Below are 18,809 nucleotides of genomic sequence, written 5' to 3'. Positions count from 1 at the left end.
TGGGCGTGGCACTCAGAAGAATGCTATAAAATCCTCCACACAGTGGGAGACACTTCTACAACCATAGGTTTGAGCTATCCTATGTAACGTACAGTGAAATATTACCCCGCTTGAGCCGCATACAGTTCTGCTATATAATACCATGTGCTCTACTTTGACTGCCATATTGCAAAGTTAAACACACAGTGTGCTTAATCAACGGCGAGTACACTTTATATTCCCATCCCTTAGTGCATGAATAATTAGTGCATTAATAATTTCCAACAGATGTGTTGGAACACGACTTTATTCTTGAGTCTAGTCCGGTATCCAGCTCCCAGGTTGGAAGTCAAAGAGTTTACTTGTGTCGTTTCAGTACAGCGCAGTGCAACACACACACACACACACACACACACACACACACACAGTACAGAGGAAAAAATATTAGATTTTAGTGTTTTTTTTTAACTTTTAGATTCGACCAACACTCCAGAACCAGTGAAGTGTAGATTCAGATGCACTGCAATGAGCATGGACTCGTAACTTGTGAGTGTACAATTAGGTCCATAGTAAGTACTGACATAGAGTTTGTGATTGTGCACTAACTGCCTCTGAAATAGCACCAATTCACTAATTTTGTCCCATCTCCTTGGATTTAGGGTATTTCCATGTCTCGCCTCTGTAACCTTGCATAGTCTGGGGTCAGGCTCCATGAAGTTGAGATTAAGGTGGTGCACAGGTCACATCATCTAATGAATGACTCAGTTTTTCTGTGACCACACACAGCACGCCTTTATGCCTCTGGTTTGGATTAATCCTACAACAACGTAAATCTGGGATGAGCAAACAGCTCCATGATCGTTAACAGAAACCTCTGGAATATCAAAAGTAACGAAAACAAATTTTTTGTTTATTTTCTGAAATAACACTCAAACAACACTGCATTTAAAGAAAATCATGACAAAAAAAACAAACATTTAGAAATGGCTTTAAACTCTAACAAAGTCATCATCAGTTATTAAAATTGTTCCTTCCATCTGCTTATAAGGCACATTAAAGATCAGTTTCACTATTCATGACATCTCAAATTATGACTCAAAAAGGCTGTAGACAATTATTGTCCAATTCAATAAACACTCTTCAACTCTACAAATTAAATATGCAATCAATGAATATTTTAACTTCATTAGCAAAGTTAGAATTTTAGGCAAAAGTCCTGACATCAATCTGAGCTCTGTAAAAGCTGACTTGTGTCTTTGTAATGTTTAGTACTTTATGATTATTGAAATTTCTGACATACAGAGGCCGTCATCCATTAAACAGCTGATTCAGTCAATGCAAAATGAATCTGATTATCTCTGAGTTTGGGATTGGGGGAAAAAAATCCCAAGCCCCAAAAACCACAAAACAAAAAATTTTAAAAATGAAATTTTGATGGCAGTTAACTGACTAAACTAAAAAGTAACCTCAGGATTTAATTCACTGAAGCTCTGCAGTCTTTCATGATCCATCTGTCATCTATTATATTATCTAAATCTAATTACAAAGCCAACCAAAGAAATAGGAATCAAAGGAAGCGCAGTAATCCATTTTTACCATCACTAACTTATAATATTAAAGTTTGCACTCTGCCTCGTCAGCATTTGTCCATGAAATAAGTTATTCATAATAATTTGTCAAATATATGAAACGATATGTTAATACTGCAGAGCTGACAGAACTGATCCACCAGAGTCGAGGTGCCAAAGTATCCTGTTAAAGCTGGAGTTTACTCCTTTGCTCTCCACATATTCTTTGTTAATGTATGCATGCATCTGCTACATTTTGAAGGTAAAATGTTATCAGCTGTGCCACGTTTAAAGTACTATGTAAATATAGAGTCCATAAGGAGGCCCTGAGCCAGACTGTGACTCGTGGTGGGGACAAAAAAAAACAAAAAAAAAAAAAACAAGAGTCCCACACCTGGAAACACTTCTCTGACATCACTGTTCAAACCATCTAACAAAAGAGTAGGGAAGGAATGTGCAGCATGGAGACCGTGTCCAAGTCCTGTCAGTGTAGAGTGATCTCTTCTTCATCATCACATTCATCAGTAGCCGAGTCCTTACTTTCATTCCCATTTCGCTGCAGTAACGGCAGCTCAAGTTCTGGGCTCTTACTCTTGAGCTGCCTTAAAGAAGGACCCTTATCTGATGGAAGATAGAAAATTTACACCATCAGCATGGTCACCACCCTGCAAAGTCTCCTTCCTCCTTTCCTTTCTTTCCTTTTTAAAGATTCTGAAGAAAACTGTGACATTACATGTAGAAAATGTGATATGTAAACTAGAAATCAGAGAACAGACTGTTCGGTGAACAAGGGCACATTCTCAAACGTAACTTAAAACAAAAAAATTTACATATTCAAAATTCCTGGATTTTACTAAAAGGGAGCTTACCAATGGTTTTTGTGTAGAAAATAAAAATATATTATATGCCATTAAAAAAAAAATGCTTTGAGTATTTTTATGTTTTTAGGATGTAGAGCAGTAAATATGGTGAAAACATAAATAAAACTTACTTTTAGAATAATATGTCTTGAGTCCCACGTGTAATGAAATACCACACAGACACACAGCGAATCCCAGCCAGTTGAGCATACTCATTTTGTCTCCCATCAGAAAAGCGGCTAAAAGCAGAGTGCATACTTCCTGCAGGAAATCAACACAAGGAACAGAGAAGACTTCATTAGACAGCTCTGAAAAAACCCAAGTCCACATGTAACACAGTAACAATCCCTTATTTATTACATAACATTTTTAGAACATATTTACATGTAAGTACACTGAGATCAAAAAACAAAACAATGTATGTGTAGACATACTTAGTCAATAAAGTTGATTTTCATAATAAAGATGTTATATGCTTACATCCAAAGCCCTAGTGAACCCTCTGATCTGTCAGAACATCCACAAAGATTACACATAACTGCTTTAGTAGCTCAGAGTAAGCACCAAAAGAACCGCAACCTCCCATATTAAACTCAGCTATGGCTCTGGTATTGCGGACAGATTTCTTTGGCTTCACCAATCTAATTCAATTCTATTGATATAGCACCAATTCACAACAGCAGTCACCTCAAGGCACTTCTAGTGGCAGCCATCCACCAGCTGGAGGTGAAAAAAAAGATGTTGACAACACAGAAAGTAAGTAATTACCTTAAAGATCCCTGATATGGATAAGGTGAGGCTGGAGGTTCGGGAGACCAGCAGGAACTCAGAGAAGCCCAAACCAAAGGCCAGCAAGCCGCCAATGCTTAATGTGAAGAGGGAATACAGGAGAGGCGAGAGCTCCGTCACCCGGAATAACTTCTCTGAGGTGCTGAGGCTCAGCCCTGCAGGCACAGAGGAAAGAATCAGGACAGATTTTTTAGGAGTGGCAGCACTCCAGGTAGATCGGCAATTACGCAGTTACAATAGTTTTCCACGGACTGCTTATAGGGCTTGCCCACTCATGTCTTTTGAAAGTCCAATATCTTGTAGAGATTTTATAAAGGAGTTCCTTTTTGTTCTTCTAATGAGAGGTGTGTGGTGAACCACACTGCCACTTCTGCTTGAATCAGCAGTGTTTTATTTGTAGATTACAGCTCTGGTGTGCAATGTGTTGGGATTCAGAGATTCTTTTATTGCTACCATATAATTTGCCTTATGAAGAATGTATTAATAACATGTTTCACAGTATCATGTATCAGTAATATTTCCTACAGGGTTTATATTGCATTGAATATGTCTGTCATCACATTGACCTTTCTATTTTTATAGGTTGAGTTCATTTTATACACAATGCATAAATGTGCTTGGTTAGAGTTGATGTTCCATTCTAGAAGGTTTTAAGCTTCACTGGTGAGAGTGTCCAGATGATACATGCTGAGGGGAGATGAGAACATAGCAGGTTAATTGCATGCATGCTTACAATACACATATTAATCTAGTAGCAGGTTTGAGCAAAGGCCTAAGCGTCTTCTGCTTCAGTTTGAGACTGGCTGCAAAGTACTCTACTTAGTGATTAATGATGAGGGTCCATTATTAGCTCTCAGAGATGCTAAGACCTGAAGTTATTACCCTAAAAGGCAAGTAATGTAGAAAAGAGAAGTGATATGTCGGTGTATGGTTATTAGAAGTGTACGTGATGTACCCTTGTCTGCACGGGTTGAACTTTTGCCCGTCTGTCACCATGTATTTTTGAACTGTATTGACGTAGATGTGATATTTTATCCTATAAAACCAGAACCCAATGTATTCTTGTCAGAGCAAAACAATCCGTATGCTGACGGTTGGTTGTTCTCCTGTGATAATAAAACTCATCGTTTGATTGCACTTTTCCGGAGCCTCCGTCGTTTTTGTTGTCTGGTCTAAAGTTGATCGATCTCGCAACAAATGTTACGTGCTTGACTGTGGCACAAAAGCAGAGGCCCTCTGTCACTGAGCTACATCTGGACTGATGTGCTCATGTGAGTCCCCTCAGTAAGGCTGCCCTTAAGAACAGTGAGACCACTTCTCGTAAATTCCATTTCATAAATTATAAAGAATTTGGGATATCATTTATCTGAAGTGAAGGCAGCTGGACCACACCTCAAACAATCCCCTTCCACTCCAACGTCCACAAATGCATACTCGTCCCACACACTTGTTTGTTCTTGTTCCTGTGCCCCATCGTCTCACTCCCATGTCATCTCTGATCTGCCAGGCCAGGATGAACCGCGAGGAGAGAGAAGACGAGGCAACAGGAGTTTAACAAAATGCGAGATTCTTGCAGCCTTTAAAGCAGTATCGGTGAAAAGAACTGTGGCTACATTACTGGACCAGTTTTTTGCTTTTAATTACATTCACGGTGTGGCACAATGTGACGCATGGATCTCTGCCTTTGTTTATTATGTCATACGTTTTAGGAATTGAGACGGACTTCAAGACTCTGCACTGCAACTGATGTACAGGTGGGAGTACAGAGGAGAGACGTTACAAGGGAGCCCAAAGCAGAGAAATGAGAAGAGCTCGTAGGGTGCTAGAGCATATTTGCAATTTCAACACACGGGCCGTTGTATTGTGCTGAAACCAATCAGGGCTGTGTTTTAAATTTCACAACTTTTCACACTTTGGTTCTTGGGCCTGCCACAGAGTCCAGTAGCAGAAGGAAAAGAAACACTGTGGGTGCCCATTAATCAAGCACCTGCTACAGGGCTTTGATAATCCTCCACTTTCTGCAGCTGAGCTGAACCCCTGAGAAACTACTGCTAATCTATTACACATGTGAGCTATTGCCTATTTACATGTAAATGAGGTGTGGGTGTCAGAATAGGCACCGTGTTGACACATAATCAGTTTCTTATGACCATCACGCTGCACAGTGGGGTCTGTAAAGGTTTTCAAAAGACTTGAAATGCCATAATTAGGGGCTACAAAAGCTCACACAATTCAAATTAGAACAACGATTAAGGGATTTAGGAAAAAACACAGCACACAGATTTGAGTGCCGACTTGGCTGAAAGCATTAAAGATGTAAGAAAACAACTAAGCGATCTGTCTATGGAGGAAATAGAAAAGAAACTGAGATTCACAAAACAAACATTTTATGAATCTGGTTCCAAAGCAACCAAAATACTGGCTAAACGGTTAAAATCAATACAAATAAGTAATGCAGTTAATAAGATTAGAGATCCAAACACCAAGGAACTACTATATGAACCAACACAGATTAAAAAAAAAAAAAAAAAGCCTTTCAAAAATACTATAAAACATCGTATAATCAACCCGACCAGAAAAACGGACAAGAAATTGAAGAGTACTTGGCTCAGTTAGACCTTCCTTCTATTGGGACAACTCAAAATGAATTTTTAACTAAACCAATCACTAAGGAAGAACTGGATAAGGCAATAAGGAGATTGAAATCTAATAAAAGTCCAGGGAGTGATGGGTATCCCAATGAGTGGTATAAGACTTTTAAAGAGGACTTGGCTCCTATTTTGATAGATTCTTTTAACTGGACATTAAAACACGCTAAAATTCCACCCTCTTGGAAAGAGGCCATTATATCAGTCTTACCAAAAGAAGGTAAAAACAGGAAAAACTGTGACTCTTATCACCCAATCTCTATCTTAAATGTGGATTATAAATTATTTACATCCATAATCACAAGACGCTTAGAGCCGTTTCTCCCAGATCTGGTGGATGAAGACCAGACAGGATTAAGGAGCGACAGACACTAGATAATATACGACGCACTTTGCATATAATTAACGAAGTTAATAAAGAGAAAATTCCAACAGCCTTAGTGAGCTTAGATGCTGAAAAGGCCTTTGATAGAGTCTCTTGGATATTTCTTTTTGCTGTTTTGAAAAGAATGGGCTTTAACAGTATCTTCATCGAGTGTATACAATCCTTGTACCACAGGCCATTGGCTAGAGGGGACCTGACAGACAGTTTTGAGCTCTTCAGAGGAACCAGGCAGGGTTGCTGAATCCAGCCCTTTTTGCTCTGTATATCGAGCCTTTGGCTCTGTGATGGCATGCCACACATGGTAAGCTCCACACCTCACCACTAGTTGATTCACCTTAGTTTAATTTACAGTCGCTACTTTAAAATATTCTACTTATTGTTCAATACTGTTTCTTTATTAAATGTATGTATTTTTCCATCACACCTTCCCATGTTTATATGGCGTGCACACATTAACCTTAAGGTCAAAGTTCTGTTTTATGTTATATTAATACATCTTTCTTTGTTCGAGTTACCTGGGGGTTGGTGTCTCCTCCTGTCTGGCAAAAGGTGTGACAAAGGGCTGGGAGACCTGAAGTACCACTGACAGCCTAATTGGATTGCACCACATGCTTGATTGCCTGGGGGGTGTTTCATGTTTGTTTAATTGTTTTGTATTAGTTGCTTATATGGCAGCCATTTTGTTTTCCCTGTGTGTGTCATTTGGTTTAGCAAAACCAGTATTTAAGTTCCCCCATGTGTCATTTCAGCAGGTCAGTTTATCATATGTTTGTTTGAGGTTTTGGTAATTATTATCTTGAGTTTAGTCTATTGAGTTGACCTCTTTTATTGGTCTGCCTGTTTAAGTTTTGGCTTTGTTAAATATATTTTCATATTTTTGGGTCAATAAAACCCCTTTTTTGAATTAAAACCACCTGTGTCCTTTATGCTTTACTGCTTGGTCCCTGACAGGCTCAGTATATACGGCAAAGTGCAGACTTAAAAAGGGGTTTTAGTTTCTAAAATTGAACAACGAATAGGTCTCTTTGCTGATGATATAATTATATACCTACAGGATCCTGACACGACCTTTCCTCGATTGATTAAAGCATTAAAATATTTTGGCAAAAATTCAGGGTATAAACTAAATATCGTAAATGGCCTGCATTTGTATAGCGCTTTTCTAGTCATTAAGGACCCCAAAGCGCTTTACACTACATTCAGTCATTCACCCATTCACACACTGGCGATAGCAAGCTACATTGTAGCCACAGCTGCCCTGGGGCGCACCGACAGAGGCGAGGCTGCCGGACACAGGGAAAGACTCAAGTACTTTGTCTGAATTATTTCCCCAAAGATTCAATTCAAAACGAATATAAATTAAAATGGGACTCAAATAAGATCAAATATTTAAGTGTCTATCTAACTAGCAAAATAAGTACACTATACGAGGCAAATTATGTAAAGATTAGTAATACAATCCAAAAAGATTTGATTAAATGGGCTCCACTTGTCATGGACCTTAGCTCAAGAATAGAGGTAATAAAAATGAATGAGCTTCCTCGACTACTGTATCTATTCACTTCATTGCCAGTCCATATACCTGATGCACAATTTGGTAGATGGGATAAATTAGTTAGTAGATTTATTTGGAAAGGGACAAAGCCAAGAATAAGATTTAAAATACTCCAATTAAGAAAAGAAAAAGGAGGACTTGCCCTCCCGAATTTCAAGGAATATTGTTTACTGGTGTTCACCGGATTACACCTCAAAATGGAAGCATATGGAGATAAATTATTGCTCATCATGTCATCCACAAGCAAGATTGGGAGGAGAAACTATCCAGTCTACGAACACAAATCTCATTACTGAATTCACTATTAAACTCTGGTGGATTATAGTGAAGAAATATAGAATTATAGAAGACTGTAAATTGCTGATTTGGCCTGCATATTCTCAAAAATTCCAAAGTGGACAATGGGATAGTACATTTTTAAGATGGGTCAATAAAGGAATTACAGCAATGTGCACATTAATAGACGGGAAAACATTAAAATCCTTTGAGAATCTACAGAGACAGTTTGGACTGGATAAATCAGATTTATTTAGGTATTTTCAATGAAGACATTTTTACAAATTAGGAAGAAGCTCTTGAGAGAAAGAAGCCATATAATAGAAATAATAACAGGTGCATATAAAAATCCTCCATCAAGAATTTTATCGAAATTATATAATGGTCTGCAAAATTTGAATAGGAATGAAACATTATATATCAAACAAAAGTAGGAATCTGAATTACATCTTGAGTTGTCAGAGGATGACTGGCGTATGTCTCACACAGCATAATTCCACCAGCTCTAGACGATGGAGAGAATATGGCTGGAAAAATGTGATTAGGTTCTTTATTACTCCTTATATCAAAAGCAAGCAGCTGAAAACACCCCAACGATGCTGGAGATTATGTGGAGACTGGGACGCCAATCATTCTCATGTGTTTTGGAAGTGTAAAGATATCAAACCTTACTGGGAAAGCATTGCAGTAACAATGAAGAAAGTGCTGGGGTATGACGTGCCGTGTAAGGCACGAGTATTTTGGAATATGGGAAAAAATAAGGAGGACCGTTACTTGTTTAAAATTATGTTGTCGTCAAGCAAAAAGGTAATAACAAAAAACTGGCTGAAAAGTGACCCTTTAAAATTGGAAGAATGGACTGATGTAATCGAGGACATATATATAAAATGGAGAAAATGATCTACACCTTGAGAATGAAATATGACAAACACCGAAAACAGTGGACAAAATGGATAGCCTATAAGACTCACTCAGCCCCATAAGGCAGGGACCTCTCCTCCTTGTTTTTGGTTTTTTTCCCCCTCAGATTAGGTGTCCTTTATTCCTTTTAGTTTGTTTCTTTTTTCATATTTTTGTTTGCATGTACTATAAATTTGGAAAAAGTACAAAATAAAAAGTTTAAAAAAAATAAAATTAGGGGCTACAGAGCTTAATTTAATGCAGCGACAAAACATGAAAGACAATGAACTTATGTCTATACTCACCTTCATTAAACAGGAAGAGAGGAAAGAGCCCAAGGAACATGAGAGGTTGGAGGTGGTACATGGCATCTATTGGGTTTTGAAGGCCTAAAACAGTGCGACATGAAAAAGATGAAAAATGCAGGGAACTGTGTCCCAGCTGGGAAACCTCAAATCATAGCAGAGTTTTAAATCAGTGCTTTACAAGCCTGGCATATAGTTAAAGTTACTGATGTTGGGCTTCAATGTGTTTACTTTGTAAATACTTATGGATAGATGTTGCTGTATAAACTCAGAAAAAAGACAGTGGGAAGCAACAACCCCACTTCACCTGCTGTTAATGTTGTGTCAAAACCTGCATTAGAGTCATCACTGGTGGATCTTGTTAACTTGTTGTAGACCATTCAAGGATAACGGCTAGGTTGAAACCACATAACAAGATATTTTAGGTCTCTATGATAGTTGTTTTCTTTTTTTTTTTTGTATTTCACACCAATCCTCTTTGAAATGGCGTGTGTATCCTGTTTTACTGTATATCTGATGAAAGCCACAGCCCAAAATTAATTGGTGTAGATCCAGGTTATAGGCTTTTTAACCTCTTTGGAAGCTGTCACTCCACAGTGGCTGAACACTTACCCAGCTCTGCTTTCTGCGTGAGGACCTGAGTGAGGGTCCATCGAATCCCCCCTATGAAGGATGCTAGGAGCACCAGAATAAAGCCTTCCAGATTAAACTGGGTCGACTCAAAGGTAAACATAAAGAGACCGCAGGAGATCAACAGGACCACCAGGATCAGAAACGGGTTCTGGATTAAAAGGGAGAAAAGACAACGACACGCAGCAGTTTCAAGTTAAAATTGCACAGGAAACAGAAGAAGAAAGTAGAGGATAACAGGTAAAAGAAGAACAGAACAAAGCACAAGCTAGAGGAGAGAGTAGACGGGAGGTAATGATTGCTCATTACTGCTCATGTGATGAAACCCCCATCAAGCTGCACAAAAACACCACTGTGCTCTGTAACAGGAAGTGATACAATACCACAGTTAGAGCTCAAACGCCTCAAAGCGCTGTGACTGACTGTTGTGATTTGGTGCTAAAGGTGGACAGAATTAAATCTTTAAGCTATGACACCATTAAGAAAAATTGGCAAATTTATAACCGAACCGGTTATAAATTTGTGCAGGTGCAGGACTTTTTTCAGATTAGAAAGTTCTTATGTTCTGCTACAGCCACAGTGCACTTTGTGAACATTGCTGGATGTCTGCTTTGTGCATTGCGCCACAATCGAGGAAACAGACTAAAAGAATTGCCTCTTGCATCATTTTGCCTGTATAAGAAGCATGCTTAATTCTCCAGTTGTGTCTGGGTGACATTAAAGTGAAGACAAAACTGCACTGTTAGCACTGCTGTCAGTGTCATGTGATCGGTACACTCACCGGCTCCTCCAGTTTAAAGACCAGAGAGAAAAACAGGATAAAAAGCACTGCTGAGGACTTGGTCATGGTATACCTTGAATGACACAAAATAAAAGTCGTAGAATATGTAAAGAACAATACAATGACTGGTTAAGATAAAATACTGACACATATGAACTGATAATAAAAACGTCCAATTCACAAACTTACAGGCTAATGGTGATGAAGAGGAAGCTCCAATTGGAAAGTCCAATATCCAGCGCTGTTGCGATGGCTGCAGGTAAGAAGGACAGAACTTAAGAGTACAGGATGACAGGTTCATTTTAAAACCACTCATTTCAGTGCATTTAGAGCACAAATACTCACTAAAAAAAAACAAAAAAAAAAAACAACAACAACAACAACAACAACAACAACAACAACAACAACAACATGTATGTATATAATCAATCCCACTGCCCTTTATTCACATATTAAAATCACCTTGATGTCATTTTAGTGTATACAGTAAAACAGAACAAAATATTAATTACTTTTGATTTAATTTCTCTGGATTTTTGCTTCTCTTAGTCTTTGATTCACTTTTTCCTTCTGACTCTTTTAAACTAATCTTATTACAACTTAAGTTTGTGCAGAATTTTAGTTTAAACGAGGCAAAACTGGTTTGGAACGGTTCATTTAATGCACTTGCTTTTAGATATTTTCATCATTCTCGTCGGGGTTGTCGTATTTATTCTCTCCACGTGGACTTTAGACGAAGCATTCCACAGAGCTTAGTCAATCGGTGAACCCGATAAGAGGCGACTGTCCCCCGTCTAAATCACCAGTCTCCAGACTCAAGATAAAACTCACCCGTGGGTGCTACTTTTCTGAGGTACTCTTTCCACCTGAGAGTAACGCGAGGTTTCCCTGTCCACCACTGCACAGCCTGTCGTGTCAGAGCTGACAGACAGAAGATGATGGTGAGGTGAACTAAAGTCATGAAGAGGGGGTAGTGGAAGCCCTAAGAAAGGGAGAGAAACAGTTGGGGTCATCTAGGATGGACTAGTCAGTGTAAGTCTCTTTCTCAGGATCCAGGAGATCCCCAGACAAGCAAAGCAGAGCGTCCTCAGGTGCTCATTTTCATTAATCACCTTTAACACAACCAAGCATGTTATAAGAAACTGACAAGGCTGTATGAGCTTCTTTACTCACCTTCATTAGCCATTTGTTATAGAATGTGATGCCTATAGAGAAGACATAGTAGAGAAGAACTAATCCAACAGTGCGCAGCCCCCTGCACAGGAACTGGACTGGGCACGCCATACGGGACTGCCAGGACCAGCTGTCCACAACACACAGCTACTGCAGAGGGGCCATCTCCGACCTGAACCCACATCCTCCCCGAACAGCCATACCAGACCTTTTTACAGCAGAAACACCGCAGAGAAGAAAAGCAAGGTAAGAGCAGGGCTGCGTTTGTGCATATTAATGCTAGTTAGTGGAACAGGCGCTCAGACAGAATTTAAGCGAAACCTATTTGATACAATGTTAGCATAACGGCAACATTCATTTTAGCTCAAATTAAACGTTATCAGCTACTAGCATTCTCTTAACTGGTTGTGCTAGCGGATAAGCAGCTGGTAACAATGTTATGCGAATCTTTAAAACTGTCCGTTAACCAACAGGAACATCAGACAACCCCAGCAAACGAACTCACCAGCAACAGTGCTCCAACAGTGACTGAGAGAGGAAGGCTCACTGGATAGCTGCTACGTTTTATAAGTCAAACTGGCTTCTTCGTTAACTTGCCTTATAGTTCATTAGCTAACATTAGCCTGTCATTTAGCATCTATATTGACTTGTTAACATTATCAGGCCAGTAATTAGCTATAATACTCAATCCGGTTGACTGAGATAAGCTTTGAACATCACTTGGCAGGGCAGGAGTCCACAGCAAGATCCACGGGGACGTGTCACTTACTCACGGCAATGAGCACGTGCTGAGCCCCCGCGGTCAGGCTCTCAGTGTTTACTTAGAATCTGAGCCCTCTGTTCAAGCACCGAGATCCATTTCTTTCCACGAATGCTGTGAGGTGTTGTTCTTCGATCAGCCACTTGAACAATGCTCCTGTTTCCACTCACACCACCAACTTGCCATCGCCCATTGTGCATAGTTTGTCTAGATCTAAGGTTTAGCTAAAATAATACCAAATGAAATTGGCTTAGCTTAAACACACGTGAATATAGCTTTTTACATTCTAAGCAAGCTACGTGTCGGTGATTCCCGCATACACCCGGCGATATGAAATTAAGTTTGGGCTTCCGATGCAATCAAACAGATCGTGCTTTAAAGGAAACTCACCGTCAGCACCTGTGTTGGCTATACTGACGAATAACACGAGTAAATTTAAACACTGGCCACAAGGGGGGAGTATCTGTGATTTCTAGCCCTGTCTGTTTCCTCTCCAAACCACCACTTCCTCAGTCAAGGAAACAAAAGCGGAAGTCGGCGCACTTAACAAGCTGTTGTTGTGAGACAGTCGTGAACAAGCACAAGGTAAGGTTAATGCTAACGCGTATTTAACAATGAGCAGCTAATGTTGAGGTTTGAATAACGCTTGCGGGTGTTTTTCAGCAAATGGCGGAGGAGGAGGACGAGCCAGGCTTCGACGAAGAGTTGGAGGACGGCTCCGGCGGGGTGGATGTCGGCTACGGCAAGAGAAAGAGACTCTTCTCCAAGGAGCTCCGGTGCATGATGTACGGATTTGGAGATGACCAGAACCCTTACACGGAGTCTGTGGATATTCTGGAGGATCTGGTGATCGAGTTTATCACGGAAATGACCCACAAGGCCATGTCTATCGGGCGCCAGGGTCGCGTCCAGGTGGAGGACATCGTTTTCCTCATTCGCAAAGATCCCAGGAAGTTTGCTAGAGTCAAAGATCTGCTGACCATGAACGAGGAGCTGAAGAGAGCTCGGAAAGCTTTTGATGAAGCAAATTATGGCTCTTAAACTCACAACGGGACTGGTTGTTATTCCTCCCATGACCTTTGTTTCTTTTAATTTACTGTTCGTTTGCTCGTGAGTTCATTCAGTCTTCAGACTGCATGTTTGCGTCGTGTGTGTGTTTATAGACCGTATAACAATAACAACGAATTTCAGTGTATATGCTTGATTTCAGACTTTTTGGTTATGTAAAATAAAGCAACTTGCCAATAGTTTTAAAATAACCAGGTCCTCATCTCTTGTGCACAAACAACTTTCTTTTTTTTTTAAGCACCAGAACCAGAAAACATAACACTTTGTTTTAAAGCACAGCATTGTGCTGTGTTACCAATCTGATACGTGAAGAGTGGATCTGCACAAGAATTTAAGCATAATTTTATTTTGAATAAGTAAAGAAATAAGTATGTAACTTAAACCCACAGATTGAATCCTCAAATGTATGTGAAGTATCTAAAGAAAAGGTTTTAGATAGATTTAGGTTGTGTAAATGAAATTACACGAGAAGGGTTGCTCTTCATATCCCCCTTCTGGACACGCTGTGGTAATGAAACAAAAAACACAATACAGTAAATTAAGCCACAAACTGCTGAGCAGCTGAAATCCTATGTCAAGCACGAGTGAAAAACAAACCCAAAAAAAGAAGCCAATTTGCCTTGTAAAACTACACTTAGGCTGCTGCCCCCGCGACCCGGCCTCGGATAAAGCGGATGAAGATGGATGGAAACTACACCAGCTGGTATCATCGTCTCCCAAACACAGAGGGAAATGTGTTCCAGTCCCAAGTTTTCAGGAGCAAGTTGCTGGTATTCAAAAATAGGAGTGTTCCAGATTTTTTTTTTTTATAGAAAAGTGTCGTAAATATTTGTCAAAGCAGACAGTTTGCAACCCGCAATTAAACTTTATCAGCACAGCCAGGAATACTAGACATGATGCCGACCTCATCTGTGCCCACATGCGTGATGAACTGAGGTTTTCCGACTGTCCGTAATGTCCAAATCATTCTGACCTCAGTCGAGGCTTTTGGTTATTTTAAAAGCAAAACTGGCTGTGGTTGGAACAAAACGGACAAAAAGAGGAAAAGAAACAGATTTTATTAATATTCCTCAAAACAAAATTATTACACAGACCATAAATATGACAGACCAACTACAAGTGAGCATGTGTTAGTTCATTTATTTCAAGCAAATTACTTCTTTATACAGTGAAGTGATTGAATTAATTGGTCTAAGCAGCAGGTAACAAGCTGCCCGTCTATCTAGAATACATCTAGATCAGAGCTTTACCAGCAGAGAGGGGGAGGGGGTCACTGATGACACGACATGCCATGCATACTGCAAAAGCTGTGTGCAGTGAAAAAAAACCCCTGTTGCAGCCTTGCTGTCCTGTTACAGGGCTGGGTGTCAGCATGGCATCTAGGGGATGTCTGCATTTACAAGCGAGCCAGGGAAAAGATGTTGCCCAGCCAGCGACCCCCCACTGGGTGCTCTAGCTGTCTGTTGAGGACTTCTATAAGGATGGAGAAGAAAGGCAGTGAACCAGGTGGACAAGAGGGAGAAGGAGGGAGTGGGTCAGAATGGGGGTTCACAGAAGGGTGGAGGAATGTCCATGAGTCTTTCTTGTTCTACTGCACATTCTCCATCATCTTGAGGAATTCTGATAAAGAAAAGAGAAATTGGACAGCATTACATTATACATCCATTTCTTTATTTACTTGAATAAACTGTAAAGGAACAGGTAGTAGTTCAGCTCAAGCAGGAAGCCGGGGTGTGATTTGATTTTAAGATGATTACAGGAGTGTAGGAACTGTACAACACAGCCTAGCAGGCAACAATATGGTCCCTAAAGTCTGACTGTAAAACCTGATATGCCATAGAACAAGACTGATACAGCTTATTGGTACTCTAGCAAAGCTGCAGCCTCTTAATAAACAGGATTTCCCCCCTCATGCACTCTCTACCTCCTTCATAGAGACTCCTCAAGGTTCAATAATAAGTGAGCTGACAGCTTCATCATTTTCATTTGACACATACCGTCAAAGTCCAGCATGCCGTCGCTGTTCTTGTCTCCTTCCTTCAGCAGCTCATCGACCTCCTCCTCTGAGATGGCCTCGCCGGTGCTGCGGATGATAAGGGCAAACTCTTCTCTGTCGATGTAACCGTCGCCGTTCCTGCGCACGCGACAACAACAAAATGTACGTGAATGTAAAGATCGAGTAAAGGTGATGTAGCAACAAAAAAAAAAAACCCAAAACAAAACACACGCGCGCGCGCGCGCACACAAACGATTAGTGTAAACAGTGTGAGCGCGAGCTTACTTGTCAAACACACGGAAGCAGTCTGCCAACTCTTCCTCGCTCTTTCCGGCCTGGTCCTCCTTTATCAGTCTCACCATCATGACCAAGAACTCCTCGAAGTCGATGGTGCCGCTACCTGAGGGTTTAGTGGAGCCACGTGATTGATACGCATCAGATCAACCCATTGTCGTGATAACTTTGTTGACCGTTTTACGCATGGAAACACCGGGAGTTCAATGGAACAACCCAGAATTTGTTAGTGCAGTAAAAATGTCATGTTGACGGGGTGTTTAGAAATACCACCACCTCTAATTACTGAATTACCATAAAGTGTCCCTGTGTGTAAAAACACTTAAGACACACAGCTGTTCTGCTGTGTCGCCATCAGGCATAAACTACATTTCCCGTTTCTCACCGTCCTCATCGACCTCCTCGATGATCTCATCCAGCTCCTCTCTTGTCGGGTTCTGGCCCAGCATCCTCATCACGGTACCCAACTCCTTGGTGCTGATATCACCGCCACCATCGGTGTCGAACAAGTCAAAGGCGGCCTTGAACTCTGGAGAAACGAGAATTGAATGAAGGCGTGTGTTTGTTCCAAGCTGGTCTCATTTCTCAGTTTGGTACTTTTCTGCTTTATTGTTCTTTTTCACCGAGCATTAATCGTTGCGATAGTACACCATTATCCTTTAAAATAGCACCCCAGTTTGCTTTTAACGACTGAAAAACTGCGAGGTCCGCTTCTTTGTGAATAATTCTCATTGTGCTATTCTTGGTTTTTCTTTCATACCAGTTTGCTCCATCTGGCTTCACGCCGTGGATCTGCATTCTCTTTAGGCTGTACGAGCTCTTGCTGGTAGAAAAAAAATGATCTGAAGTAGAACTGATTGGCTTATTGTGTGATTGCATTTAAGGGTGGTATAATTCAAAACATGTATCACGCGTGTTTCATTTCATAGCTTACTGTAATGGCGTTATTTAGGCTAAGCAACTAGTACTGTACTCACCAGCCAACATGTCCTCGCTCAGGTAGGAGCGGGCCTCTTGTTGCGCGTCAGTCTGGAAGAAAGCAGTGTCCAGTGCATCACTTCACTCATTACATGTTTCATTTAGGCTTAGTTGATTGTTCCAGTTAAACTTGCTTGTCTTAGCCAAGCACGGTGGCAAAATAATTCTTTATCATATTTTCTATTCGTTTTAAACAACCTACCCCCCCACCCCCCCACCCCCCACCCCTAAACTACACGGATCATCTCCACTGTGCGTAAAAGTATTTTTACGCACAGTGGAGATGGTACAGTTCAGAGATTCAGGATTGATATTTTAAACTTGTGACTGTAATATTTACAGAGTGATTAATGGTTGTAATAATGATACTGAAACATGCTATCACAAGTCACACGATGGGTGCATCTCGAAAGGATTCTTGAGCTTGATGAAAATTAGTCCGGCTATTTCAGGCTCAACACATTAGCTTCGCTGTATAAGGCCTGCAGACATCCAATCCCGAGGAATTTGTTGCCTAAGCAGAATCAGCACCTTCCCAGCTGACACCCATCCTGCCCATCAACACCCATTGTTAACTTCCCACAAGGATTTAAAGTAGTCTATTTACAACAGATAACTGGCTAAAATATGAGTTTGAGCATATTTCATATCAATTTAACTCAAAACCAGCAGAGAACAAAAAAAAAAACTAAGTGGAAAAAAATGCTGAATTACTAAAAAGAAAAAACAACTATTTTAGGGGAAAGCAACATATACATATCTGAACAACACCAACAGAAAGAAATATGCTTCTCAGAAACTCAGCTAATGATTTTTACACATTCACATGCCTTTATTCCTTTATTGCTCACTCTCTAATGAAATCAGCCGATAGCTGAACTGGTCATTTGCACAACTGATTGGTCTTACCATGTTTGTGGATTAGCTTTTCCCCCCCAAATATCCAAGGATAAAAGAAAAGCCCAAAGGAGTGGTCAATCCGTGTGCACCCCAACAGAGAGACTAGACATCAAGTGATGGTTCAGAGACACTTTAAACGGGACAAGGAGGTCCCGCCCCCTGCCTCTCACAGGCCTCCAGATTTAGTATCCTGAACTTTTAGGGTTCTGGGGCCAGGGCAAGCCAATCACACTTTCGAGGTGAACGCTCCACTTTATTGAAGTTGTGGTTATAAGTATGCTAAAGAAGTAAAGGATACATTTTCAAAGTTTGTGGGGGAAATGCATGAAAGCATCACACTGAGATTGTCCTCAGATGTTGGATATGAGAAGGAACCCAGCTTACTTTAAGAGAATTCACTCTGGAAAACCAGAGAGAAAGAAAACTGAAAATACAGAATTTTTCTATAAAATAAATCAAAAAGCATCATACTTCTTAGAAAAGGCCCCGTTGCAACTCTCAGTAGTGAGATCCTAAAACAAGATGCCCACCCTCCCTTCGAAATAATAAAATACAAACACAAATTTGGCTCACATCAGTGCATGCATGTCAGTGTACTGTTGATTTCTATTTTGCCTTGTAAATACAAAACAGAAAACAACAAGGGGGAGCCAAAGATTAGTGAGTAAGCTTTGGGTTTTGTGGTGATGGAGATTCAATCTGGATGGGAAACTCTAAACCAAGAGGAAAATGCTGTGAGACCAGACCTCTAACCTCTCCTTAGAGGTGCCCTGAATAGCCGGCAGATTTCAGACCATGCTGCTACTTAACTTTCTAAACACAACCAGCTGCTCCTTATATGGTGTGCAGTTCCCAAGGGAGGGACCCAAGGTAAGAGACTAGAAGGGAGGACAGGATACTGAGAAGAGGAGCAGACCTGAAGAGAAGGAGGTGGGAGGTGCTTTTGAGAGGTGGTGGTGGTGGG

General features: G+C 40.5%; 3 protein-coding genes across 3 annotated transcripts; 1 reads left to right on the top strand and 2 right to left on the bottom strand.

The window, feature by feature from the left end:
- Window positions 1–1,011: 1,011 nt before the first annotated feature.
- Window positions 1,012–13,455, bottom strand: LOC146610755 (solute carrier family 35 member H1-like). Its single transcript, XM_085344155.1, has 10 exons — window positions 12,355–13,455; window positions 11,850–12,057; window positions 11,508–11,658; window positions 10,866–10,929; window positions 10,677–10,749; window positions 9,878–10,046; window positions 9,266–9,349; window positions 3,176–3,351; window positions 2,539–2,668; window positions 1,012–2,168 (listed from the first exon to the last, which is right to left on the bottom strand). The coding sequence occupies exons 2-10, from the start codon at window positions 11,958–11,960 to the stop codon at window positions 2,032–2,034; spliced, it is 1,095 nt and encodes a 364-aa protein (XP_085200281.1). The 5' UTR covers window positions 11,961–12,057; window positions 12,355–13,455; the 3' UTR covers window positions 1,012–2,031.
- Window positions 12,662–13,891, top strand: taf13 (TATA-box binding protein associated factor 13). The gene is made up of 2 exons (XM_085344163.1): window positions 12,662–13,194; window positions 13,273–13,891. Exon 2 carries the CDS (start codon window positions 13,276–13,278, stop codon window positions 13,648–13,650), a length of 375 nt encoding a protein of 124 aa, XP_085200289.1. The 5' UTR covers window positions 12,662–13,194; window positions 13,273–13,275; the 3' UTR covers window positions 13,651–13,891.
- Window positions 13,892–14,797: 906 nt separating this feature from the next.
- LOC146610753 (troponin C, skeletal muscle-like) lies at window positions 14,798–17,964 on the bottom strand. Its single transcript, XM_085344161.1, has 6 exons — window positions 17,855–17,964; window positions 16,945–16,996; window positions 16,353–16,496; window positions 15,959–16,073; window positions 15,675–15,811; window positions 14,798–15,297 (listed from the first exon to the last, which is right to left on the bottom strand). The coding sequence occupies exons 1-6, from the start codon at window positions 17,855–17,857 to the stop codon at window positions 15,266–15,268; spliced, it is 483 nt and encodes a 160-aa protein (XP_085200287.1). The 5' UTR covers window positions 17,858–17,964; the 3' UTR covers window positions 14,798–15,265.
- Between the last annotated feature and the right edge of the window lie 845 nt (window positions 17,965–18,809).

This window comes from Diplotaxodon limnothrissa, linkage group LG20, assembly GCF_057381915.1.
Source record: "Diplotaxodon limnothrissa isolate DT_005_m linkage group LG20, D_limnothrissa_male_GT1.1, whole genome shotgun sequence".
Classification (NCBI taxonomy): Eukaryota; Metazoa; Chordata; class Actinopteri; order Cichliformes; family Cichlidae; genus Diplotaxodon; species Diplotaxodon limnothrissa.
This window is presented reverse-complemented; position numbering and strand designations above follow the sequence as displayed.